This window comes from Anolis carolinensis, chromosome 1 (genome assembly GCF_035594765.1).
Source record: "Anolis carolinensis isolate JA03-04 chromosome 1, rAnoCar3.1.pri, whole genome shotgun sequence".
Classification (NCBI taxonomy): domain Eukaryota; kingdom Metazoa; phylum Chordata; class Lepidosauria; order Squamata; family Dactyloidae; genus Anolis; species Anolis carolinensis.
Genome location: NC_085841.1, coordinates 258,099,812 through 258,127,081, shown reverse-complemented (window position 1 = coordinate 258,127,081; position 27,270 = coordinate 258,099,812). Strand labels below are relative to the sequence as shown.

General features: G+C 41.5%; 3 protein-coding genes and 1 long non-coding RNA gene across 10 annotated transcripts in view; 2 read left to right on the top strand and 2 right to left on the bottom strand.

Moving 5' to 3' along the window:
* Positions 1-136: 136 nt before the first annotated feature.
* On the bottom strand, positions 137-5,687 carry sdhaf2 (succinate dehydrogenase complex assembly factor 2). Its single transcript, XM_062967450.1, has 4 exons — positions 5,547-5,687; positions 5,239-5,456; positions 2,557-2,666; positions 137-1,269 (listed from the first exon to the last, which is right to left on the bottom strand). Exons 1-4 carry the CDS (start codon positions 5,565-5,567, stop codon positions 1,139-1,141), a joined length of 480 nt encoding a protein of 159 aa, XP_062823520.1. The 5' UTR covers positions 5,568-5,687; the 3' UTR covers positions 137-1,138.
* cpsf7 (cleavage and polyadenylation specific factor 7) lies at positions 5,663-22,493 on the top strand. 7 transcript variants are annotated; one of them, XM_062967445.1, is made up of 12 exons: positions 5,941-6,986; positions 7,093-7,193; positions 8,404-8,432; positions 9,121-9,163; positions 11,881-12,099; positions 14,102-14,205; positions 14,656-14,801; positions 15,228-15,636; positions 16,410-16,528; positions 16,758-16,935; positions 18,408-18,581; positions 20,593-22,493. In XM_062967445.1, the coding sequence occupies exons 4-11, from the start codon at positions 9,161-9,163 to the stop codon at positions 18,574-18,576; spliced, it is 1,347 nt and encodes a 448-aa protein (XP_062823515.1). In that variant the 5' UTR covers positions 5,941-6,986; positions 7,093-7,193; positions 8,404-8,432; positions 9,121-9,160; the 3' UTR covers positions 18,577-18,581; positions 20,593-22,493. The 7 variants fall into 7 exon arrangements, with proteins under 7 accessions (XP_062823513.1, XP_062823512.1, XP_062823514.1 ...); XM_062967446.1 differs by lacking the exon at positions 8,404-8,432; XM_062967443.1 differs by lacking the exons at positions 5,941-6,986; positions 8,404-8,432; positions 9,121-9,163 and adding an exon at positions 5,663-5,782.
* Positions 18,943-25,384, bottom strand: LOC134295329 (uncharacterized). Its single transcript, XR_010001873.1, has 2 exons — positions 25,049-25,384; positions 18,943-23,442 (listed from the first exon to the last, which is right to left on the bottom strand). It is a non-coding gene; the product is annotated as an uncharacterized LOC134295329 (long non-coding RNA).
* The window catches only part of LOC103279658 (fascin), a 14,101-nt gene continuing 12,151 nt past the window's right edge, over positions 25,321-27,270 (top strand). Inside the window, exon 1 of the mRNA XM_008115890.3 lies at positions 25,321-25,683. Coding sequence (XP_008114097.1) covers positions 25,378-25,683 — 306 coding nt within the window. The 5' untranslated portion in view covers positions 25,321-25,377. The remainder of the gene's footprint in view (positions 25,684-27,270) is intronic.

The window sequence follows — 27,270 nt, the reverse complement described above, 5'->3', positions numbered from 1 at the left end:
GTAGCTTTACCTTTTTGTTCAAATTTGGTAAACCTCTCAAAGTGTGTGACCAAATCCATTGAAGAATGGATGGGCAAAAATCAGAATAGAAAGAGGAAAAGGAGAACCAACCCAAGAGGAAAAAAATGGGAAATAATTTGGGTGAAAGGGAATAGTTTATTATTCAAGAACTTGGTACCATATGAGTATCACACAAAAGAATTGCAAATGAGTTAATTGCAGCTTACCCCAAGTAATGTTATATCAATTTTGTATGATATACAATATAATATACCACAGAAACCAATTTAGAATATAATTAGGAGAGAAGTTATTGAAGAGTTTCATATTAAGAAATATTCAAACACCTTTTTTCAATATGGCCTGACATTCTGAAAGGCACTTAAAAGCAGGAGAGCCTTGGTCTCCTCTTAATTGAACAAATCATGTCTCATAATTTAAAATATATTTAAACTAGAAAGATTCACAAGACTTCCAGAAACACATAATTCGCATTTGTTGCTACTTTTTGGGAAAACACCTTCTTGATACAGTATTAAATTAACCAAGGAAAACTGGAATTTGGTATGCTGTAAGTGGGCTACCCACATCTGCTACGGTTAGGGGAACAGGACCCCCATTAAAATGGGAAAGCTTTAAATTTTTTAAAAGGCTATTTTACCTGATGTAACACCTCTCTATGAATCTCTAAGTCTTCTAGCATGCTACAAGTAATTCACAGAATTGTGCTGGAGGACCTAGAAATTTATAGATATAACGTATTAATCAAATCCACAAATAACCAAATTCGGAAAAGTTACACTCGCAAATGTGGAGGGCCAACTATAATTTTCATAACACAAGCATTTCTAAACTAATCTGATCATATTAATTAACCTGTAGTTACAGATGTCATTCTTCAAATGTATTATGAATCAAAAGCAAGACTCCCTTATCAGTAATGTTTCTGCTGAGAGGTATTCTAAATTTTTAGGAGAAAAAACTGAAATTTTATTAGGGAAGCAAAACATGGAGAACAATTGCTAAATAAAACAATCCACAGGAGGCAGAGCACTAAGAGAGGTGCAAGTACTAATGTTTTGAGCTTCTTGGTGTCAAAGAAGTCCAGAATTGCCCTTCTAGAGAAAAACACCCAAGATCAGGGCGGGGTTTCAACAAGGTACTCTAGATCTGGCTGTCGCAATCTCTTCTCTCTGTTCTTGTTTTTGGTAAATTCTATAAGCATCTCCATCACTTCATTCTCAAAGACTTTTGGAGCAGGCTTTGCTTCTGTGGGAAGAAAGGAAAACAAACACACAACATTGTCAGCTCTGTTACCAGTTATTGTAGATTCTCTATTTATTTTACTAAAGCAGTGGCTTTCAACCTGTAGGCCACGGCCCAGCAGTGGGCAGCAAGAAGGAAAATCCGGTCTGTGAACCTCCTTCCTCTTTATTTATTTTATTTTGTTTCCACTCCTTTCCACAGAGCTGACCATTGCATTGGATAGACCACATAAGATCTAGATTATTAAATATGGTTTTCTGTGGGCAAGCAGATAGTGACTACTGGATGGCATATGTTCTGTATCAGAAACTAGAACAGATGTGGCCTATCCAATGCAATTTCCTGAATCATCACACCAAATAACCAAACAAAATTCAAAGTAGACCAAAACCTGATTCGTAACTTTTAGTACTAATGTTGGAGAGTGATCCCTGGTCAAAGTGGGCCCTAATCAAAAAAAGGTTGGGAACCACTGTGCTAAAGAATATTAATATTTCAAATACTCTTTTAGATAATACCAGTTCTGTGAGGTTGCACATAGAAAAAGGGAGGGTACTAAATTAATAAATAATAATAACAACAACAACTTTATTTTTATACCCCGCCTCCATCTCCCCACAGGGACTCGGGGTGATTAACATGGGGCCAAGCCCAAATTTCCCCAATAAACAAAATAAAAATACATTCACAATAAAAACATCATTAACAGTTAACATTACACAGGTCAAATAACAGCAGGTCTTTAACCATTCGGGAATGTTTCTTGGAAGATACTGTTGGTTATCATCAACACTAACTATAGTTACCAACCTTTCTTATGTATGTTTATGAGGAAGTATCACTAAACGGAATGGGGCCTGCTTACACCTTTTTGTAAAACTAAATGTAAACTCCATTAGGCTTCAGTAGTATATCTACTCAAATCAATAGGTCAAATTAGTCATCACTGACTTCAGTTCTTTTTTTATTTCAGTTAATCTGCTTGAAGTCTGAAGAAACCTGAAGAAACCCTTGAACACTGAGAGTTTACTACAATTCAAAGTCTGAACTTACTGACAATTAAAGGGCACAATTAATTGCCACTACCAACACCATATGGATAAAAACGTATGGACTTTCCTACCTTTTATCCCCAACCCTCAAAACATGTTTACAAATAAGAAATAGAGACAAAAGTATTGTATGTACTGACAGCTACAACTGAAGTACTGTATTATGAAAAATAATACTTCATGAGATAGGAAATATCACAAGAATCTAATGATCAGAAAAAGTACCATTCCGCCTTACCTGTTGCCCAGTAGTAGATATCCCAGTCATTGCTGGGCTCATTAATCAGGCGATCATAAAGATCCAGCTGCTTCTCACTCATTTGATTCAGATTCTCTTTAGCAAAAAGACTGGGGAACACAATAAGAACCAAAATAAATGAAATTGATAAACATATGCCTACAGCCAGGAAACTGATCAAACTACAGACAAACAACATACCTAATAAAGCCTAATCTCTACATTCTAATATGCCATTAAGAACCAAATTTGCAAAGTGATTGTAAAATTGACCTCATTTGTTGGAGATATGCTGAAGCTCAAGAACAGAACAGGAATATTTTGTATAAAAGGAATAAGAGCAAAAAACAGCACCTGATGCACAAAAAAAGAGGACCAATACAAAATTAAGACAATACTAGCTGTATTTTCAGAGACTTTGCTTGAGAAAAACAAGGTCTTTTCCATGAAAATAGCCAGGTATTTTCAGCAACAAAGTGCTCTACTTTAGTGCTTCTTAAACGGAGGGTTCCTGTTTAGCAAGCCTTGCAAGTGCCGATTTGTCATCAGTAAGCGTCTGATTTTATACTTATTTTATAAAAATTTCTAAGGCTGAAAGTGGTCACTATTGGGAAAGTTTAAGACGTTTTGGGTTACAGACAGGACTAGATTATAATGCTCTTTTTAAAAAACAGTTTTAACTAAAGCATTAGTACCATTTTGTTAACAATGTATTTGCTAAGCAGTGATCAATAAATATCCAATTGTGTGTATGTCACTTTATTTATTTTGTTTATTTATATCCTGCTTTTTCTCTCCACCAGAAAACTCAAAGGCATAAGGCGATCCTATGGATTTCATAGGGCTTTCTTAGGCAAAGAATATTCAGAGGTGGCTTTGTCAATTCCTCCCTTTGAAATATAGCCTCAGATTCCTGGACTTTTGAGGGAAATCAAAAGAAACCAATTTTTAAAAAGCAGGGAGAGAAAATGAAGGCACAGCAAAGTGTTTTATCATAAATGGGGGAGGGGGTGAGCAAAAGTTGTGTGTGTATGTGTAGGTGAAGCGACAGGAAAGAACCGTAGAAACTGAGCCTCTTAATAACCTTTTGTCATTTTGGTGTATGTCAGAAGGGCTATGAAGATGAATCCCCACTTGAAGAAGGATGGGTTTCTTCAAGACTTTGGTGGTGCTGCTTCCACAGGGAAACAGGGCTGGGGATGAGTGAACTCCTGGCACACTTTATCCATATGGTCCAAAGGCAGGGATTTGGGGGCGGGGACAGGGGGACACAGTGATGCCAGATGATGTGGGTCTTGATGGTAGCTTCCCTTGGAGGTCGTTCAGGTTGTCATTGGCCAATAAAGACCTAAACGGTTCGTTCCCACCTATCTTCATGACTCCATCCCCCTCTATGTACCTGCATGAGCATTAAGAACTCCCAGGGAGGCCCTCCTCTTGGTCCTGCCACCATCACAAGCATGGTTGGTGGAGACGAGGGGGAGGGCTTTCTTGGTGGTGCCCTCCCAGCTTTGGAACACCCTCCCCTGGGAGATTAGGCAGGCTCCCACACTGTCCTCCTTCCATAGAGATTTGAAGACTTGGATGTTTAAACAAGCCTTTGAGAATGTCTAGCCCCAATGGTCCGCAATCAATGACACAGCACTGCACTTTCATTCCATGCCCTTGTCCCTGTAGCTACAATTTGCACTATCCCATTCCCTTATCTTGCCTACAGTCTGGCCATGTCCTATGATAGTTGTTACCATAGTGTCAGGATGTCCGTACCAGGTTAAAACGAGCTGCTCCCTGTGACATGGTTATGAAGAGGGGGAGGCTGAGAGAATGGATGTGACCACATATGCGATAAAGTAAGGACCATCTGGACTGGGAAGAAACGAAACTGTAGGATAGTGCTGGTGGGAATGGAATTTAGCTAGTGGGAGGGGACAGGGGTTAGTAGAATGAAATACACTGGAGTTGATGGGAAGTCTTCAGAGCTGTCTTTCTATTATCAATGGTAAGCCGGAAATAAAGTTGTATCCAAGGATTTGCCTTTGTGAGTGTGCTTTTATACCAAGAGTTTCCAGGTTCTGACACATGGGTTTTGGGCATTGCTATGAGTTTTAACTATTTTATTTGCTATATGTTTTACTTTACTGTATTGTATTGTGTGTTTATTTTATGCTCTATTTTAGGCACTTGCCCCAAGTCCCTTCGTAGTAAAAGAATAAAGATAATAATAATAATAATAATAATAATAATAATAATAATAATGTCAACTTGAAGACAGTCAGCAACCAGTGCATCTACACTATAGTATTAATGCAGTGTGACACCACATTAACCGCTATTGTTCAATCCTATGAAATCATGGAAACTGTAGTCTTGCAAAGTCTAAAGTAGCCAGGGGCAAACTTCAGCCTTCCCTCCAGGTGTTTTGGATTTCAACTCCCATAATTCCTAAAAGCCGGCAGGCTATTAGGAATGGTGGGAATTGAGGTCCAAACACCTAGAGGGAAGGCCGCAGCTTGCCCATACCTGACCTAGAGCCTTCTCTGCCAATGAGAAGGTGCCCCACCAAACTACAGATCCCAAAATTCAGTAGCATTGAGCCAGGGCAGTTCGCGCGGGGCCAATCTGCGTTAATTCCACCGTGTAGATGCGCAAAACTGAAAGGCGGACAGGAGAGGGTGCTCCTACCTGAGGAGGAGGCAGTTCTCCAGCATGCCCCTCTTCCGGCTCTCGTAGAGGAGCCTGGCCCGCTTGGTGCCGGGGTCCTCCTGAGGCCGGGCTTGCCAGGGCGGCAGCGGGATCTCCAACATGTCCCGCCCGGAGTCCGAGGGCGCGTCCCCACGGTAGCCGCATCTCGGGGCGCAGAGAAAGAGGCGGTGGCGGCCCCGGAGGAGGAAGGAGAGCCGCTGCAAGAGAGGGAGGGAGAACTTTACGTGAAGGCCCGACAGTCGCCGCTCTCCCTACACAAACACCCGGTTTGGGCCCGGCTTACTCACCCCAGCGGACAGCGCCGCCATCTTGGGCCTTCCCCTACCGCTCTAGGCTTCCCTCCTGAGCATAAAGAGGCGAAAAGCTGGGTGGGTGGCCGAGGGGGAAGAGGTTGGGGTTATTTGATTGCGCACGCCGGCAGTGACGGACAGGAAAAGGCGGGTCTTCCTGGAAGAGAGGGAGAGCGGAAGGGGCGGGGCTGTGGCGGCAGGAGGCGCTGGCGGAGAGAGGGAGCCAGAGTGAGGTTCGCGCACACGGCCGCTTGGCCTCGGGCCTGCCTGGCATCCTGGGCCTTGCGTAACGGGCACGGAGGAGGAGGAGGCGGAATAGGAAGCTGCCGGGCGGGAGGGGATGAGGTGCCGGGGCCGAGGGGTCGGAGGCGGTGGCGGTGGTGGGAGGTTTCTCTGGAAGCGCGGGAAAAAAGGAGGCCATGACTGGAGGGAGCGGGAGTGCGCGCGCAGCTATGGCGGCGGCGGCGGCCCGGAGGTGGGAGTAGCGGGGCGAGGAGGAGGAGTTCCTCCTCGGCCCCTTCGCCCTTTCCCTGCATATTCCTCTCAGGGCCGCGCGGTTGAGCTGAGCGGAGGGGGCGGGGCTGGAGCTAGGCCCTGAGCCTCCCGAGGCCGCCTTCATTCCGGAACTAGAAGAGAGCAAGGGCCATCCATTCCAGCCTCGTGCTGCCAAGCAGGAACACACAATCAAAGCATCCCCGACAGATGGCCATCCAGCCTCTGCTTAAGCCTGCACCACATCCTGTGGCAGCACAGCCCCGTAATCCACTTTTCCCGCCAGGAAGTTGTTCTTACTGTTTATTTGGTGGGGTTCCTTTTTCTGCAAGTTGAATCCCTTGCTCCATTGTTTCCTGGTCTCCAGGGCAGCAGAAAGCAAACTTAGTCCCTCCTCAATGTGGCATCCTTTCAAATATTTGAACGTGGCAATTTGTTTCCTCTCAGGGCCCTGTACCATACTTAATAAAAACATGTCGAATTGTGTCCAGAACTGGAAGTATCATTCCAGGTGAGATCTGACCAAAGCAGAATAGTGTGGGACTATCTATTTGGTGGAGGTGGTGATGCGTGTTACTCTTGGTTCTCAATTTAGATACCGTGTTTCCCCAAAAATAAGGCACTGCCTTATATTTTTTTCTGAAGAAGACACACTATTGCTTATTTTACCGGGTTGTTTCATGTCGAGTAATAGAGCTCTCATTAAATGAGCAACTCTTACCCATATGCTCAGAGTGCATTGGCAACAACACTGTCTGATTTTATTCCTTGTTGATGGGGCTGCCTGCACCTTTCTGGTCACCTCCAAGATGGTTGTCACGATGGGGCAGATGAGAAGGCCTGCCAGTTTTTACCACTCTGTGCCAGTACGCTGCATAGCCATGCCTATCATTATGTCTCATATTGCACAAATTCTTAGAAATCCTGCTACAGCTTATTTTATGGGTATGTCTTATTTTCGGGGAAACGGGGTACTATGCTCCTATTGATGCAGCCTAGAATTACATTGGTTTTTTGAGCACTAACTCCCCTCCTCTTCTCCCCTGCACAGTGTGCTGCTCTGTCTCCCCTGTTCTCCTCAGACGCACTCCTGAAAATATGTCGGAAGGAGTGGACCTCATAGATATCTACGCCGACGAGGAGTTCAACCAGGTGAGCCCCTGCCAAGTGGGAGCACGGGAAAGAAGGAAGGAAAGAAGAAAAACTTACCATATTCAGAATCAACTGAAATTTCGACCAATACTGAGGATTCATCTACAGTAACTATTTAATGCAGTTCAAAGCTGTAGCTTCAAACTATTGATCAGACACCCACAAAAGCGCACAAAAGCAAAACCTTACTGTGCATCAGTGCTCTGTGGTTTGTGTAATTGCCATCTGGGCCTCAAATTGGTTTCATGAGTTCCTATTTAATCATTTTTACAGTGAAAACAACTTTTGTCAATACCAGTTTGAAACTGCATTAGATTATCATTGCAGATGGGGCCTGAGATTCACCCCGAAATTGGCTAGATTTGCCTAAGAGCATAAAAGTAGTTAATTGGTTCTAGGGTAAGTTCAAGCTTGATTTATTCTGGGACCCAGTGATTTATCTTTTTAGCAGTCCTTGGTATCAGTAGAAGACTTCTCAAGCACCACATTTCAAAAGAGTTGGTTTTCTTACACAGTGGGTTTGATGCTCCAGAGGGGTTTCTCCTACTGTTAGTGTAAAAGTGTGTTGAGTGAAAGGTAAATGGTATGTTATGTCAACTTGTAATAAATGTTTTGATTTTGCTATTTTTGGTGAGTCATTTTAATGTACTAGATGGGACTGAAGATACCCCTTCTCAGTCAAAGGGAAGAATGCAGGTTTTGTAGATGTGGGCTGAGAAGAAAGTGAAACTACAGTCTACTTCATAATTTCATGTCAGCAGAAGTTTTTCTTGGAACTTTGTTCAGTTTGTATTTGGGGATGCAGCTTCATAAATTGATTTGAAGGCTTATTCTATGATAATAGGCCAGCTTTCACATGAGTTCTTGTTTGTATAAAGTTGGGCTGTAGCCTGTCCTGTCAATAGTACCACACTGACAAAGTGACAGAACTACAGGGTTGTTGTATGTCTTTCGGGCTGTGTGGCCATGTTCCAGAAGCATTCTCTCCTGACGTTTCGCCCACATCTATGGCAGGCATCCTCAGAGGTTGTGAGGTACCTCACAACCTCTGAGGATGCCTGCCATAGATGTGGGCGAAACGTCAGGAGAGAATGCTTCTGGAACATGGCCACACAGCCCGAAAGACATACAACAACCCTGTGATCCTGGCCATGAAAGCCTTCGACAACACATTGACAGAACTACAACACCACTCTGTTTTCTTTTACAGCATTTAGCTTTCATGCCTTAGAGTAGCAGGTAAGAGTACCACAATGCAAATTTGGCTTTCTACTTCAATGCTTGTGCATATCTAACTACTACTGATACATTAGGGCTGTAGTCTATACAAAGTTTCCTAGGAATAAACCCTCTTGTGTTATCAGTGGGCATCCAATTAAGAGAAAATAATTGAAAAATGACAGGACATAGAGAACGTTTAAGAAATAGTCTGAATTTATAATCAGACTCTGTTTTCACTCCATACTCTAATGTGTATGGTTATGAATGTTCAGTTATCTGGGACTGGTATCAAATTTACAGAGTATAATTTCTTGATACTTTTGTGCCAGAAAATATTATTGTATGTGCATATTAATTTTTAACAGTGCCTACATATGTTAAGTGATGCCAGAGTACATGTACACTGGATTCAGTATTTAATTTTGTGATCTAATCGGGGTGAGAAAGATTTCTGGAGTGTTTTTCCCCTTGTGAGTATGACTTAAGATTGGGATGAACAGAACCCTGGCTCAGTCTGTCAGACTTCTCTATTCCTGTGGCCCACTCAGCTTGCTTTACACAGCTGCTCCTTTGTCCAGTAGTATTAGCCCTGCACTCAAGTCCAGTTGATAGATAGAACATGAATCAAGGAATCATAGAGTTGGGGGAGATCGCAACGGCCAATATCTAACTCATACCTAATGATTTCTGGTATGTGTCTCTTAAGGATTCCAGTGTTGTTGAACTTGCAGCCATCAGCATCATATATGGTAAGATAAGTCATCAGATAATGGCTTCTCTATCTCTTTGGTGGGAATTTCTGCAGATCATCTCCTGGGTTACTGAAGTTGGGTTCCCAAAGCAGATGCCTCCCTATCCAGGCCCTGTCTACTAAAAAACATCAGGTCGTTACTATAATTTTGAATGTGTGAGTGCTGACCCAACTTCCTGCAGTATCACATGTGGCCCTCTAGTGCAATGTGAATTTGCTGTACAGACCATTTTTTTCTGCCTCAGTGGCCCTAGGTATTTGCTCTATCTTGCCTTTTGGCCATGGATACTCCTTTGCCTGTAGAAAAAAGGATAGCTGCAGAAATCTCTGTGTTCTTGTTTATAGTGGTATATATGGTCAAAGAGCGAATATGTGAAGTGTTCTGTTTGTATGCTATCTCCTTTCAAAATGTTCTTTATCAAAAGAACAAAAAGGAAAATACAAAATTCTGCTGTTATGAATGTTGATGAATGGACAGGTGTCTTCAGTTTCTTCATTTTGAAAGCCTTTTCTGTTATGCTACTGTTATAGTATTTTCCTAGAATTCCTAGTTGGGATTATGATGAAAGGAAAACATAAGATATACCTAGGATTTGACCCTCCAATTAAGGCATTTTTTTACACATTCCAAAGGGCTTATATATTTCTGCTTCCCAGGAGATGGCTAGGTCGTGATTATACTTTTTAAGTGGGATTGGAAGCAGTTTTTATTAAGTTGATATATATTACTTTGGATTCTTCCTTCAGTTACTCTTGATCTTTGAATGTGCTTGGATTATGTCAACAAAGAAGAACCACGGACTTTAGTGTGTGTGTGTTTGCTTTGTTTTTGTTTTGTTTTTACTCCTTATTTCTTACAACATACATGTTAGGAGCCTAGCTGAATTGTAGCATATGGACCTCCCTTCAGACAAGGCTGCATATCCTTGGTGTTTTATTTTATTTTCTCTCTGGATGTCTGTGAATGTGTCATTTGCTGCTGTGACTTGAAGCAACAAAATGACACACCCCAGCTCATTCTGAACATTAAAATGTAGGGTAGCTCACACTTGCATCATTTGTCAATGGATCCTACTCCACTTTTCACATTCCCTTAATTATTCTCAGACAGAAGAATGACTAGGAAAAGGAAGAGAGCTGTTATACAGTCAGGAAACACTATAAATCCACATTGTATATATCGTGAGAATTAGGCCCCTTTTACACTGCCATATAAACTGGATTATATGGCAGTGTAGACGCATAATCCAGTTCAAAGCAGATAATGTGGGTTTGATATTCTGGATTACATGGCGGTGTAGAAGGAGTCTTAGAAATGAGCAATCCTAGAAAACACTACTACCATGATAAGTGCTGCTCATTGAGAGCAGATAAAAGTACTAGTGGTCGAATAGCAAAATGTTTCAGTTTAATACTGGATTATTCTAACATTTTTAGCTTCTTGGCACTTCCTTTAGATTGGCCTTGCATTTTTCATTCATTGATTAATTCTTTTTAAAATGACTCCAGCCCCACCCCTCATTACATAGGTTTGCAACATGAGCTGCTTGAGGCCATGCTGATCTTATGATTTTATATATATCACACAATTAAATAAAATATGGAAAATTTCCTGAAGGTGCCAGTGAAGTTCAGTATAAATCTTGACATAACCTGATAGTTTATGCAATCAGTCTTTAGCTTGATAGTATCAAAAGATTCCAAACTAGACACTTCCTATTAGATCCAGATTCAGCAATACTTAGAGTAGACATATTGAAAATTAGGGTATATTGGTCTTGATTTATTTTGAATTCCACTCATTTAATGCTTGTGCTTGAAGGATGGCTCTGCATCTAACTTACAGTTTGTTCCATGTTTCTCCCAAAGTGTCAAAAGCAAGTAAAGTTTACGGATTACGACTTCATAGCACAGTGGTGTGATTAGTCTCTGGACGATTTCAGAATTACTGGAGTAAATCTCATCTTTAGTCCTAACTATAGTAGACCCAATAAATCAATGTGATTTACCCGTGTGCTGACTCAAACTTTGTCTGTTCAATGAGTGTACTCTAGTTTGGAGTAACCACCACCCAAGGTAATATATTCCACTGTAGAACACTTACAGCAAAATGTACTTCCTAATGTTTTGATGAAATATCTTCAAATTTAAATTCATTTGTTCGTGTTTCTGAAGCAGGAGAAACAAGCTTGCTCCATCATGTACATGACTTCCATTGGAACATTTATCTTCTTTTCATGTCATGTGGTTGTGTCATCTTTAGGTAACTTAACTATATAAGAAATTATGAAGGAAATATTCTGTAGGCAATCAAAGAATTACCTTTCTGGGACAGTGAAAAACTAAGATTCTGATGCACCAGTACTAAGCTTATATTGTTAACTTGAGGCAAAAGCATAGTGCCAAAACTCATTTTATGAGAAGGGGAGAGATAGACATAATTATGCAATGAATTATAGCAATAAAACAGGCACATTCTTCATCTCAAAAAGAGGATGCTGGAATGTTTTGTGAAACCATTGGTCTTCTACTCCTTGCCGCTAAGGAAAACAACTGTCTGCTTTTTAAATAAACTAGTGTTGCTTCTTATGATTAGGGAGATTGATGATCTCATATAACTGCATTATATGTTAGATCTGTAGCAAAATAGGTAAGATGGGATATTGACCATGCTTTCCATTTGCAAATGTTCAGTGATACCTTCCTGTCTTCCAGGACTCTGAGTTTAGTAATGCTGACCAGATGGATTTGTATGACGACGTGCTAGCTGCCAGTTCGCAACCTTCTGAAAGTTGCCCTAGCAGCTCAGAGCCACCCTCTGAAAACCGGCAAGAACAGTCTCCCAAGTCAAATAACAAATCACCCGCTATCCTGTATACTTACAGTGGACTCCGCAATAAGAGAGCTGCTGTTTATGTGGGCAGCTTCTCTTGGGTAAGTGAATATGCCACAATAGGAGCAGAAAGTGAAAGACATAATTTAATCTGTGTTTTACAGAAGAATCTCCAGTCTTGTGGGAAAGTGTTGTTATATTTCATTCTTACTGTAGGCCAGTGTTGAGCAAAGTGCAGGCCATGGGGCTGTCAATCCTCCTTTTTACAGCCACACCATAAGTCCCTAGACTACAATATTTTTTTAAATCCAACCTTCCCATCAAATACTATTAGGGTCTGTATTCTGACTTTCAATATTCCCTCCTCTTTCAAAAAAAGCTGATGCCAGTGGAAGGTAGGTGAAAAAGGCAGAACAAAGCTAGCAAGAAATCAGCATAACTCCTTATCTGTCACATTTTCATATTCTTGTCCAGAAATATACTTCACCCAGAGTTGGGGAACAGGGATGCAAATTTCCCCGACCCCTTTGATTATCCAGTCCTGCTGTGGACCAATAGTTCTTTATAGTGTAGCATCACTATGTAACGTGTAAAGGTAAGTAGTTTGCTGCAAGTCAGAGTTTTTAGAAATTATAAGAAGACTGAAGAATTTAAATAGAAACATTTCATTATGCTGTAGAATGGGACTTAAACTTTTCCACTTGTGACTCCTTTCTACCCAAGAAATTTTAATGTGCCCCCAGGTATATAGGTATAAACATCAAACATTTACTGATAATAAATCAGTATCTGCAAGGCTTGCTCAACAGGCTAATTTTCCTTTTTGTGGAGTACAGCTGAAGCATTTTATGCAATCCACTATAAGCACTGCTTGTTTTTCCTAACAGATTCATATAAATGGGTGGCATTCAGAAAACCTTTACTGTTGTCAGATTGTTTGTGACCCCAACATTGACCTAAGGACCCCATTTGAGCTCGGGGCCACAGTTTAAAAAGCCCTAAGCAAAAAAGTAGCAAAATGATGGGCAACCTGTGGATCTCCAAATGTTGTTCACAATGTTTTGATGTTACCTAGCATGTAAGGTAATTAGGAATACTGGAAGTATTTTTAAACTGGCAGAGCCAGAGGTGTCTGCTGATGATTGAACCTTTGTTTTCTCAAAAACTCCAAACTTTCAATAAGTAAACGCTGGTGTTTATACATGCACTGAGAGAAACTTTTCATTATTTCCTATGAAGCAAAGAGCAGAATGTAGTGTTCTTGATAGTACAGCACAACTCCTGTATTTGCAAGACCTATAGTACCAATCTGACCAAAAAAAAAATCCCCTCTATGAATTTTCGAGGTTCTTCAAGCAATTCTATGGTATGCTTTTCTATTGGAAGTTATCATAGAGTCATTCTGGAGGACATAGCATATTGCTAGAGAAGATACCTATTTATGGTTTCCTGTTTTCACAGTACATTTGGGAATGTATCCCTCACTAATATGTGGTTGTACTGTAATACAATTTTGAGGCAAGGGTGAGCTGCACCATTTTCAGGCTAATTTGGGCTCAAAAAGGTTCAGGATGTGACCTGAGATAATTTTAAAAGGAAGACCATCCTCTGGGAATGTTTATGAAACAAGATGTTTGAAATCCCAAAGTTCAGAGTCTGTGCTGGATCCAGTCTTTGCTCACCAAACCTTTCTGATTGTGGTTGCAGGATGGCTGACAACACAGATCTCAAGTTTAGAAGCTACAAATTTAAGTCAAGTAACTCAAATTAAATTTGTCCAAATGACTGCAAAAAAAGAAGTAGGAGCAATCAATCCCTTTTCCTCACATATATAAATAGGTAGAGCCTTTCAGCAATTCAAAATAATTAATTCACAGAGATCAAGCCAGTCTTCAGCTCCTGACAAGGCCCATTCAAAGCCTCCAGTAATCCATTTTACATTACAGCAAAGGCTGGATCCAGTGCTCCTTCCTTAGAATTTGTGGAAAAACAAAATTTGAGGAGTTCTTAATCATACCTAAACAGTGTTACTAATAAAAGGAGGTGGGTATCCTACAAAATGTTTTTGTTTCTATCTTTAACTTTCTGCTTCTTCATATGCAGTGGACGACTGACCAGCAGCTGATCCGTATTATCCGCTCTGTGGGTGTTTATGATGTGGTGGAGCTCAAGTTTGCTGAGAACAGAGCAAATGGCCAGTCCAAAGGGTGAGTGCTGCTAGAAGTCTACCTAAAAGGGTCCATCATGAAGGGTAGATGGATGTTGGAAAGTACAACCTAATGAACATGGTGCCTGATGGTTCTGTGACATAGGCAGTCATGAGACTGGTTTTCCTCCTAATTTTTAAAGTACTGAAGAAATCTTTCTGTTTGGAAGTCACCACCTGTCCAGTTTGGAAGTCACCACCTGCAAAATAAATGTGTACTTGTTGTAAGTGATCCAGGAAAGTGGTGGACTGTGTCAGTTTCCACCTCCAGCAACACACACACACTCTAGTAGGAGTGTTTGGGAGTAAGGCGCAAGGAGCTGATATTCTCTCCTGTTGTTCAGGCTATGCATGTATAAAGATGTGTTGCTTTTGCTAGGACTTTCCTGAGCCTGTTTCCCCAGAGATTCCTGTTAGTCTTAAATTAATTTTCCTATGGCTCTGTGAATAGGTATGCAGAAGTGGTGGTGGCCTCTGAGAACTCTGTCCACAAACTTCTGGAGTTGCTGCCAGGGAAGTTTCTCAATGGAGATAAGATGGATGTAAAGTTGGCTACCCGACAGAATCTTGCACTGTTTGAGGCACAGGCTCGAAAACGTAAGTTTGATGGGATGAATGTTGTATAAGTATTTTATTGTATCTTAACTTAATTGTAACTTGTATCTATGACACAAATATTTAATTGTTTTAAATTATTTTTAATTTTTGTATTTGCCATATTTTAAGATGTATTGTGTTGTGTCATGTTATTGTAATCCGCCTTGAGTGCCCATGGGGAGAAAGGTGGGGTAAAACAAAGTCACAGTTGAATAGTATATGCATACTTATTCCTGCCCACCCCCATGACTTCTGAGTAAGTAGGATATTAGGATCCCCTTCCAGTTGATATAATGTGAAGGTATTGTAATAGTTATTGTTCATCCTCCTTTAAACTAAATTAACTCTCACGCTTGAAGCTGCTGTGTTATAGTTGAGATAACACCATAAGTCTCATAGCTTTCCCTGTTCTGTGATGTCACGCAGGGGTGCCACCGAGGACGCACTCAAGGGATTCCGCAGACTCAATCGACGGCCGAGCCACTCCAACAGAGAATACTGTGCCTCCCCCGCGCATTGAGAAGCCTCCTTCTGTTTTGCCTTTCTTCAATCGCCCTCCTTCTGCGCTTCCGCTCATGGGGTTGCCGCCGCCACCGATCCCACCCCCTCCACCACTTTCCTCCAGTTTTGGAGTCCCTCCTCCCCCACCAGGAATCCACTACCAACATCTAATGCCCCCTCCCCCTCGACTTCCCCCGCATCTCGCTGTGCCTCCTCCTGGGGCCATACCCCCTGCACTGCACCTCAACCCAGCCTTCTTCCCACCACCAAATGCAGCAATGGGTCCTCCACCAGACCCCTATAGCAAGGCCTCTGCACCATATAACCACAACAGGTGAGAAATTTGAGAAGACTTGAAAATCCGCAGTATCTTATCCTCTTGTTTAGCAAGACCAGAAAACATAATTCTCAAACGATCTTTGTCAACACATAAATATACTAAAACCAATGTTTTGGCTCAGCATGAAAGAGATGCTCCATTATTGATTGTGTTACTCTGTATACCTATGTATAATTATAGACATTTTAATCTAAAAAATAATCCAAAACATTTGTGATGACTTTTCTATGGGCGAGTGTTAGTACTGTACCTTACCTTTTATCAAAATGAAACCATATCTTTCTCTGAATAGAATGAAGAATTGAAAGAGCTTTTGTCAGTCCTGGGACAATTTAAGAGGACCACTAACTTCCTGTATTCTCTGCACCATGGCACAGTTTCTGGCCTTTGTATGTCTACGCAGGGAAATAATGGTGGCCAAAGGCAGCTATTCTCACTGAGATGGAATTAGTGCTTTCTGTGTTCTGCAGAATGACTCTCAATGTATCCATGCATCATCAAAATCCATTATTTTGATTCCAAAACCACCTCTTGACATACTAGTATAGTCGCTTTATTAGCTTTTTTCCTTGCAGAATGGCAGAAAACATAAGTTGCCGATGATTTTATTCTCTGCTTTGTGGGGATGGAGGAGATAAGATACACACCAAGTGAGGCATTAAATATTTTTCATCAGGCATGTAGATAAGGAGCTTTATCACTGTTCTGCTTGAATTGGTTATATGGTACTGACTACTGAGTGATGGGTGTATATTTGTGTACCACAGCCGGGAGTTGATCCCATTGCAGCCTCCTATCACCGAAGCTGAATTTGAAGATATTATGAACCGGAACCGAGCAATTTCCAGCAGTGCCATTTCCAAAGCTGTGTCTGGTGCCAGTGCAGGTAAGTGGCATAGAGTAGTGGTTCTCAACCTGTGGTTCCCCAGATGTTTTGTCCTTCAACTCCCAGAAATCCTAACCGCTAATAAAATGGCTGGGATTTCTGGGAGGTGTAGGCCAAAATACCTGGGGACCCACAGGTTGAGAACCACTGACATAGAGGCTGCTGTTACTTTCTTTTACTCTTACCTCTTGGCCTCCATCTTGACATTGTCTTTATTGTTGCATCCCAGGGGATTATAGTGATGCCATTGAGACCCTGCTTACAGCCATTGCTGTAATTAAACAGTCACGAGTCTCAAACGATGAGCGGTGTCGAGTCCTTATCTCTTCCCTCAAGGATTGTCTCCATGGTATTGAAGCCAAGTCTTACAGTATGGGCGCAAGTGGCAGCGGTGGTAGTTCCTCCAGGTATGTTTCAACAAATACACAGTATGACTGCCATGTTTTTGGAGTCGGTACATGCTGGTTTCGTTTTCCTATGTCTGACAAAATATGTCCTGTTTAGGCCCACCAAGCAGTTTGGTGATGTTTTTCTCTAGAGTCCTAGCAATGCCTATAAGAGATTCTTACTAAGCATTTTTCCTCCAGTGCAGCTTCTGCTTTGTAGGGATGATGGAGATACACATCAGATGAGTTTCCGGGTGTTGTTATTTCAATAAGGTAATACTCGTAGTTTTGCATATCAGCGTGAAGTCCTGGAATATATCCTCTGCAGATATGACAGTTGTGTTGTACTTGTTATTCTTGTTGAGAATTCAGCTTCACATGTCTACTGATCCCCTTCCTTACAGCCTGATAGCTGCTTGCCATTTTCTGTAAATTCACAGAAATGAAAATTAGGGAAAGGAAGGGGTGCTGGCCAAAATTCGGAGAGGTATAAGATAATCTCATAAAATCATCTCAGCTGAATCATGCTCTAAGAAGAGCATGTGGTAGTTGAAGTAGAGAAGTAGCATGATACAGGTGGAAGATAATGGCACACTCACATAATATGAAGTATTATGGTGAACAGTAAACCAAAGTAAAATGATTCTATATGTGTTGATATGATTTTCTCATGAAGAGGCTCATTCGCTTTTTGAAAGTGGGTAATTTATGGATTCAAACTGAGTTTTAGTTGATTTGAAGTTTTAAAATTGAGACTATGTAAATTCATGCACATACACTCCATTTGTAAATTCCAATGCCGCCACAATACTGCTGCAACCTCAAGAATAAACACAAGAGTTATAAATAGAACTATGGTAGTAAAAGGGAAGGTGTTTCAAAATGTTAAATTTTAGATTTTTTTAGATATTAGTATAAAAACATTTTTCATCATTTTCCTAAAAGAAGTTACAGTTTTAAACAAGAATAAGGTGTTTTCTCACATTTATCATGGTTTAGAAATAAATTGTATTGAGGTTTTCATATTGATGTCATTATTACAACAGTTTTGTTCCGTAAAGCTCATATTGATGTGGTTTGCTTGGCCTTCCCAAGAAAATAATTGCATTTCATTTCCTGTGTTTAATGTAATGTAACAGGAACCCCTGGTGGCGCAATGGGCTAAACCCTTGTGCCAGCAAGACTGCTGACCAACAGGTCAGAGGTTCAAATTGGGTGAGCTCCCTCTGTCAGCTCCAGCTCCCCATTCGGGGACATGAGAGAAGCCAAGGGTGGTAAAACATCAAACATCTGGGCATCCACTGGGCAACGTCCTTACAGACAGCTAATTCTCTCACACCAGAAGTGACTTGCAGTTTCTCAAGTAGCTCCTGACACCAAAAAAATGTAATGTAACTAATATGTATTTTAAAACTTGGGATTATTTTTAATGTGCCTTTTCTAGAGGTGGAAGCACTTTCTCAGAAGCATACATGTTTGGTTTTATTTTCCAGGAAAAGACACCGGTCTCGGGAGAGGTCCCCCAGCCGTTCCCGTGACAGCAGTAGGAGGCACCGAGATATGATCCATGATGAAGATTGGCACGAGGAATATTTCCAGGAAAGAGGCCGGGAACATGAGAGACACAGAGACCGGGAAAGAGAAAGAGACCGGCATCACTGAGAGAAGTGAGGTGATCTTTCCAGGGTGCTACTTCCTCTCCAGTACTTTTACCTTTTCCAAACAAACCCACACTGTATCACCACATTGTGTATATTCTTACTAGATACGGTCAGTTTTCCCCATATTCTGCAAGACTTTATATTGCAGAAAGTTCATGCATCTTTATCTACTATGAACAAATACATAATATATTCTTGTGTTCTCTTTGCAGAATTTTCTGAGAGTTAAGAAATTTCAAGTGGAGGGGATGTTACTCCCCATAAAATAATTTTTTTTTGTTTCGATTTACCTACAATCTGTATAGTTGTTCCGCTGAGATTAACTGATCCAGTGCACATTCACTGTCAAGGACAGAACGCCACAAGGTTCAAGATAACAGAGTTTATTGGATTACAGAACTCAAAAATGCCCGTAAAATACAAGGGCCAGGCAGTATTAGCCTTTAGGAGCAAAAAGGGGCAAGGAAAAACGTTCAAAAGATAAACCGGATTAAACCGGAGTTTAATCCGGGTAAAAACAAACTGCTTGCTTCAGCCTGGGGATAAACAAAACAAAAGCCGAGGAACAAAAGATACAAAAGAATGCAACTAATTGGCAGCAGATTCCTCTCTGCTGCCAACACTGTGCTTAGAGTAACTTGCGTCGCTCCCACACACACAGCAGACAGGATTTCCAACACGAACAGATCAGCCAAGGATTGTAGCAGTAGAGTAGACCCAGTTCCTTTCCGTAGTTCAAAGCCAGAAGCAGACGTTTGTAGATTCCAAGTCCAAGAAGGGGGGAAGACAAGCCGTGGTCAGTTCAGTCCGAGTTTTCAAAACAGGAGATGGCGTTCGTCAAGAAGACGACGGAAGGTCAAGCTAATAAGAGTAAGCACAGGTTTGCACAAACAAATGCCCACACAATTCCTCCCGCCGTCTGACCCTGAATTCCAAAACAACTTACGTCTCAGCACAGGAAAACACACCAGTCTTCAGGAAAGCGTCCCACACAGATCCCAAGCGTTCGTCCAGATTACCTTGCCCAACGCAATTTGCAATTGCTCCCAAGCCCCATTTTATGCCAGTTACAAATCCTCATCACTGTCAGCTGTCCTCCTTAACCCGGGCGTTTCCTCATCACTTTCCTCATCAGAGCTGGAACACCTCTGACTACGCCCCACAGCATCTCCAGCTGTGGATCCCGTCCCATCCCTCCAGCTAAGCCATGGGTCTAATCCTGAAGGTCCCCATTCATCTTCTATCCCATCATGACCAGTGGCACCCAATTCCTCCCTTACCCGAGTCCAATCCATCTCATCCTCCTCCGAGCTAACCAGCCCCTCCTCCATTCTCTCCGTAAACCCCTCAAAAGACTCTTCGTCAGATGGTGCTGCAAAAATGTCTCGCAGTCTTTTTCTTTCTCGCTCCTCGAGAGTATCTGACTCTCGAGGAGTCTTACGCCCACGTCTGTCAGTAACAGAGCCATGAGGCTCAATCATAACATTCACCATAATTTGTTTGTTCGCCTTTGTTATTGTGACAAATAGGTTTATTCTGTAGGTTGGAAACAGATGTTGTGATATACAGTGCGGGGGGGGGGGGGGGGTAGTATTCAGATACCAATTGTACAAGTTCTCCCACTTAACAAGATTAGAGAGGCCTGTGATTAACATAGGTAGACCTCAACTATGAGAGACAACATGAGAAAACACATCCAGAAAATCACATTGTTTGATTTTTCATGAATTTATTTGCAAATTATGGTGGTGGTATCTGACTAAATACTTCCCCCCCCCCACTATATGCTAAAGGCGAGTGCTCAGTTGAGGGAAAGCAATATTTTAATATTTAGTATGCTTGAATGATTGAGCCTGGATTTGAACCCTAACCACGAACAAAAGAATGCCTCTTCTTTCCTTTAGAAATATCAGCTGACGTCCCGAGGTTTAGCCAAGACTTTTGTCCTTTCTAAATAATGGTCTTTAACTGGGCAATAGAAGTTACTCTTTTTTCCTACTTTGTGTTGTCTTTTTAGGAGCTTCGGAAGCATTCGGTGTTTTTATGGACTCGTTATCTCCTCTCCTTAATCAAGACTTAAAGGGTGGCGGCTTCTCCACCCACTCCTCCCCACTGCCCTCTGCTCTTTCTGGACCCCTTGGAAGTGACTTCGCCTGTAGAACTCCATCTTGTGGCACCAAGCCCTCCCTCTCTGTGCTGCTGCTTGATGGAGAAACTCAAATGACTTGGGACTTTGAGAGGGGAGTTTGCCTGAGCCACTGTGACCAGGGGGCCACTTCAGTCCATGGATTCTTGGACCTAAGAAGAATGGTGCTTCCCACAGAGGTCTCCTGCCTCTTCCCTTACCATATCTTCTCTCAGAGCAGTTGAGGAGGAATCCATCCGGCTTATCTTCTATAGGAAGAATGTGGTGCTTCTGCACAGCACAAGATGTATGCCCATTGTCTCACTGGGGCTTGTGTCCACAGTCCGCACTGTGTTGTCTTCTCAGGCACCAAGGCATCCAGTCCTCCTAAAGTCTCAACTTTTTCCCAAAACAGCTTTCAGTCTTGTCCCCTAGCACCATTGTCTACAGCTTAGACACAATAGTATTTCCTCCCTCTCTTTCTTCTGGGATGGAGGGTGGGCTGGTTGCTGCTTCTAGTCACCTCTCTTGCCTCCTTTCCCCACTTAGTCCCTGAACCAAGGCACCTAGCTGCCTGTAGAGGGGCCTGTGTTAGTCAAACTGCTCACAGTGTGGAGTTTCCCTTAAGAGATAGATTGAACTCTGGCTAATGCAGGTCCACTCACTATCCACAGATGATTTGCTAATAGATTCCTTATTTTGTTTTATACTGTAGCTGCTCTGGTTGCAACTTCTCCCTTAACCCTCTTGTTTCCAGGCACCACCCCTCCCAGAGTGTCACCTTCCTTGTTCCAAAGGAAGTGCTGTGAATTGAGACCTGACCAACGCAGTAGCGTGGAATGGGGTCTAAGTCAAACTGAGGGGTTTTCTTGAAGTTCTCCCTTACAGTACACCCTGAGCAGTTTTAAATTCAGTGTGATGTATGTGTTGATTTAAGGTCCAGAAGTTTCCTCACACACCATCCTCATTTTACATTTAATTCACTATGGAGGGGGTTCATCCATGAATTTGCTTCAGGCAGCAGCATACCTCACTGATTTCTGGCATCCCAGTCTACAGTTTGAGACAGTGAAAAGCCTCAGTTCACATCACCTTTGTGTAACTGACAGAGGCATTGCTAGGGCTTTTGAGTCAGCAACATCTTCAGGCCAGTGCCATCAACATCTACATAAGGAGTATTATGGAAAAGAAATGGCTACAGAGTTTTGGTCAAATTCATCTCTGAAATGAAACCCTTGAGGATGGGGTTGTTTTCCGTGCTCCATCCTAGACTGAGTAGCTTACGATAACACACTGTATCCTGGAATAAGTAGCTTCCAGCACCTGGATTGCTGACATGGCCACACAACTATTACATTCATGATTGTCCAGCTGCATGGTGAAACCCCCTCATAAAAGGATCCTGTCTTGTGTCACAGAGGTTGTGTGGCCTAAATAAGGATGGATGGTGTCAATCAAAGGATGTCACAATGTAATGCAATACCTCCTTTTGTACTTTTGAGAGGTATTCAGCTCAATTTTTTAAAGGAAAAAAGTAAATGTAGAAAAATGGAGTGGCAACTTAAACTGTAAAGGATAAGATTTGGATTGGAAATGTTGCTTTTTACAAAATGGGACTTTTTTAGTTTGTTTTGAAATAATGGAAGTAAAAAAAGAAAAGAAACGAATGACAGAAACATAGCCTTGTTTTCCCTTTGACTCTTCCACCCCTGTTCTTTGTGATTTAATTTGTTTGTCTTTTTCTGATAGGTTGCAAACTGTGTAATAAACTTGATGATATTGTCAATCTTTTATACTGCATTGTATGGCTTATTTTTTTTTCTTTTTGTGATTTAAATGGGGGTATGGTGAGTTGTTTTATAGTGCCTCATCTCACCAGAGCATGGATCGACTTCAAATCCGGTTTCTGCCTCCTGCAGAATTCTGGAGTTTGTTGTTTGGTGAGACCAGGAGCTATTTGGCTAATCTGTTTAAAGGCTCCTCCCAAACATGGATTTAAAGTGGATCCAAGCTCTAGTGTGATGAGGTCCCTAGAATAAGATGTTCGGGTGCGTGGGTATTGTGACTTAAAATTGGCATTGAATAAATAAGAGATTTTGGTTGGGTGTGTAGCCCTTGTACAACCATGGCTTTATGTAATGCTAAACTAGTTTAAAAACCACTTTATGTACAGAAATTAAAATGCCTTTTTAAAAGCTTAAAAATCTTTCTCATCATTACACCTAAGACACACTTCAGGCTGTCTCTGCACTTTGTGCCTCTGAACTTATGTATCTGAACATAAGTTGCGTCTCTGAGAAGATGGCATTTCTGTGGAACTAAAATAAAGAGCCCTAACTCATTTGTAGGTTAATGTGAATTTTGAGGAGAGACATTTGAAGTTCCATTATGACCCTTCTCTTTAGATTATTTGGAACATTTCTAGTTTTATTATAAGAGCAAGTGGTATAAAAATAATTGTAGTTATTGCAAAACAATATGAAACCGAGAGGTGGCTGGAATCACTAATTCTTGGTCATATATAATATCTTGACATTCTTTAAGCAGAGGTGAAGGAATGTTTCTGTTAAAAGGCCCCATTCATTTGAGGTGTACAGTCAAAGCCATTGTCCCTTGCTTCCACTTGTCAAGAGAAGAGACGTATCTCAGAACTGGTGACTTTTGAGGGCTTTTGAAATCATTTTCAGGTAGCCATCTAGTACAATTTGTTCTCTAGTAAATTCTTGTTCAGCCATGGAAACCCTGAATAAATTTTGCAAAGAAAACCCTTAAGATAGAATTGCCATGAACTTGGAGCAAAGACAGAACTACTATTGGTTGTCCACTTGAGCAGACCTTCATTGCAAGCTAAGGAAATATGTGATTGCCTTTAGAACTTCTGCCCACATAATGCTGAACAAAGGTCTGAGAATAGGTAATGGCCTAGAAATTATTAAAACTGGTAATTTTTTCTTTGTGAAATGGGTGTTAGATTGAGTAGAGATGGGGAAATTGGGGTTCTGATAAAAATTGATGCAATTTTCAGGGAAGATGAATTGGAAGGAATTTGAATGACTTCCATATAGAACAATGTCAATAGCAGAAAGAGGAAATGTAAACTAAATGAGAGGTGCATCTATTAAAAGATTTGCAAAACCTTGATATGGGTAATTTTCTCGTGTTAATTTTCAAATGTAGTTAATTTGTCATTCTTATTTATAGCCTTGCACTTGAAAGTCAGTCAGCCAACAAAGCTTGCTCTTATTGTAATAGTAACCCATCTTTATAATGTTGGTGAAATAATCTATTATATGATACAGTATAATACAGTTATGATAAGATTTTTCTGAGCTCAATCTGCCTATCAGTTGATATCCTTGTCATAATCCTCCCCTTTACTTATTGGACGAAACAGGTGGCTGCAAAAGAAGTGTGTGAAAGGGCCTGCAAAGATCCAGCTGCTTTCACCGACTAAGAAAGTCAGGTCCCCATCAAATATTTTGCATGAGTATTTCCATAATCTCTGGCCATACTCTTTGGTGCTTAAATTTGAAACTGTATCCAGCACATCCAAAGGTCAAAGTGCCTATATCCTTCAGTGTCAGAGTACATCATAGTAGTTACATGCAGCCCTTGAACACAAATGAGTACCCTATATATCATTGATTCCCAACCTGTGTTCCGTGGACCACCATTGGTCCCAAGAACTAAAATATGATCCGCGGCCTCACCATTACTACACCGTTGCAACGAGAGTGACTGGTCTTGTAAAACCCTCTTATAGTTTTGAGGCAATGGGGATGTTGGGAGGGGAGAGGCTGACTACCCACAAAAGGCACGACAATAAGTCTCCTGACTGCTGCTTCTCCTCCTCCCCCCTCCCCAAGCAGAGCCATTCCATGTGGCGCCTGGAAGCAGGGGCACCTTTGTGTCTTCGTTTTTAGGCCTGTTCCTGGGGTTATTTGGGGTGCTTATTCAGAAAATTGCTTTGGATAGACCATATCAGTTCTAGATTATTAAATACAATTTTCTGTGTGCGAGTAGATGGCGATTACTGGGTGGCATATGTTCTGTATTAGAAACTAAAGCTGATGTGATCTATCCAGTGCAGTTTTCTGAATCAGCACCTCAAATAACCAAACCATATCTAAAATTGACCAAAACCTGATTCATAACTCTTTTGGTACTAATGTTGGAGAATGGTCCCTGGTCAAATGGTCCCTGGTCACAAAAAGGTTGGGAACCACTGCTATATACTCGTGTATAAGTAGAAATTTCAGGGAAATAAATCCAAAAAACCTGGATTGTCTTATCCGCAAGTCAATGTGAATACTGTAACTTTATTCTTATTTTGAAAAAGGAACCGTACCTTTTTCTGAGTAGAGTGGCAGAAGGTAAGAGTTTAGTCCATTCCAGATTCTAAATGCTTTGAGTCCTGAGGATCGCATTACTTTGCACTCTACTTCGTTGTAAATGGATCTTGTGGCCTTGCTTATGTGTCACTGGTGGATTGTGTGGTCCAAATGAATCTAGTACTTTGTTATTGTAGGCTGGATGATTGATCTCTTGGGTGGGACTTGATGGGTTTGCCTGGTTGCTAGGCACCCATTGTGACCTCATAGCCCAGGAGGAATCTCAAATAGTCCCAGCTGGCTACTCTGCAGAGCTGGTGCCATTCCAGCCTTGGTTAGTCCCACCATGACTGTCTCCCTAGAATTTGGCCTGGTTAATGCAGCCAACCGATACCTGACTGCTGAGCCCTTCCGCTTCCAGGTGTCGGCCACTGGCAAGCAGCTGAAGCCTCGCCAGGTCTGGGTGCTTAAGTTCGTGAGCCCTCATGGCGCTGGGGCAGCCGGCCCTGGAGAAGGGGCTGGCCAGAAGCTTCACCTGGTCAGTGCCCTGAAACGTTACTTGGCAGCTGACGCAAATGGCAAAATCACCTGTGACCAGGATAAGCCAGGACCACAGACCTTCTTTCTGCTCCATCAGTATCCAGATGGCAAGGTGACATTGTGCAGACACATTCATAAACTGTTAATCTCCATTCTCAAACTGGGATTCTGCTTAGAAGGAGTGGGGTTAGGGAGGATATTAGAACAATAAGCTATATTAATAAGCTCTCCCAAGTTATTCCATGCTGTCCCAAAGTGTGGGTATTTAATATCTGTTACCCTATGTAGCACGTTTTTTGTTCCTGGGTTATAAATGTCATTTCCTAATTCTATCATAAAAACATGGAAAAGTTTATTAAACTGTGAAAACTTTGTGCAGGACATCTTGCAACACATTTTGCTATGGATTTCAATGAATATCTGATAGTCTCGACCAATTCAACATATTTTGTGGCAGCCACAAAAAAGAAGTTTCTGGAGTATAAGAACTACTTCGAAAGTAAATGCTGAACAATTATACAGAAAATAACACTTTTAAAACAGGAACAGAATTTTTTTCCAAATTTTGTTACATAGTGTTATTTATTTAATATTTTGTTATATTTTATTTAAAGTATTTTTGCTCAGTCTTCAGCAACAGGGCTCTCTCTTTATGGCAGCAAGTGAATCTATTGATGTTATTTTCCCTATAAAAGGCAGAAGAAGCAAATGCAGGAGGGAAAACACCAGTTGCTGGTGATGGGGAATGTGCTTTTCTCATCATGCTGGCATCTGTATTTCAAGGGCAAATAGATAGATGGCTGTTCCCTGCACTGCCAGTGTAATACTAACATGTATATCTACTTGTTGGGGCCAGCACTCCTATTAGGCAAAGAAAAGCAAAGTGTTTATTATTTGCATGATTATTAATGTGTTTTAGTGTCAGGAAGAGGAACTAGTGAGAATTTCTGTCCTGGGTGTCACAATAGCTTTTCCAACTTTGGGTATGGCACATCTTCATTTAGACTAGAAAAGGGACACCATCTGATTGTTCCATCTTCAGACAATGAAATATCTCAGGGTGGGTCTGAAAACTGAGAATGCCATGTGTCCTGGAATTGGTCGAAGATATTTTCCTCTCCGGACATTCTGATTTTTTTCCTGTGAAATCAGCCATGTGGACCAAAACCAATCAATGCTTGTCACTGTTGGTCACAAGAGTGATAGTGAGTCTGGAGGTTGAGAGGGAAAGATGCATTAGAATACTTTATAAAAAAAAAACCCATGGCAGAACTGCTTCAGTCAAGGGTACCTTAAAATAATGCCCTACTTTCACAGCCTTTGGACTTGATCTCCCAGAGAAGCCTTATCTGGCATAGCCAGCACTGAAGGATTATGGGGACTACGGTAATATCCAAAAGCATTTGGGAGGCCAAAAATTGAGAACCAAAAGTATTTAACCTCTTTCAGGAGGCCTAGAAATAACTGAGCAAGTAGGACAACTTGACCACAACATGATCACAAGACATCATAATTGCAGCAACACAGCTTAAAAAAAATCTTTTTTGACTACAGTTCTCAGAATCTCCCAATGTAGTCCCAGAAAAAAAAATTCAAAATTCTGCACGATCACATGGCCTTAGCTGTTCTGTTCTGATACCACCTTCAATGTCAATGGGAATATTCCTCTTCTTCCTATCTCAGGTGATGAAGTTCCCAT

Coding starts and splice junctions, on each gene's coding strand:
- cpsf7 (XM_062967441.1), top strand. CDS start 6,767: ATGCTCAGAGTGCATTGGCAACAACACTGTCTGATTTTATTCCTTGTT. Junction 14,802..15,227: donor TGAGGCACAGGCTCGAAAAC/GTAAGTTTGATG, acceptor GATGTCACGCAG/GGGTGCCACCGAGGACGCAC. Junction 16,936..18,407: donor AGCGGTGGTAGTTCCTCCAG/GTATGTTTCAAC, acceptor TTTATTTTCCAG/GAAAAGACACCGGTCTCGGG.
- sdhaf2 (XM_062967450.1), bottom strand. CDS start 5,567: ATGGCGGCGCTGTCCGCTGGG. Junction 5,457..5,546: donor TGGCGGCGCTGTCCGCTGGG/GTGAGTAAGCCG, acceptor CCTCTCTTGCAG/CGGCTCTCCTTCCTCCTCCG. Junction 2,667..5,238: donor GAGAACTGCCTCCTCCTCAG/GTAGGAGCACCC, acceptor TGTGTTCCCCAG/TCTTTTTGCTAAAGAGAATC.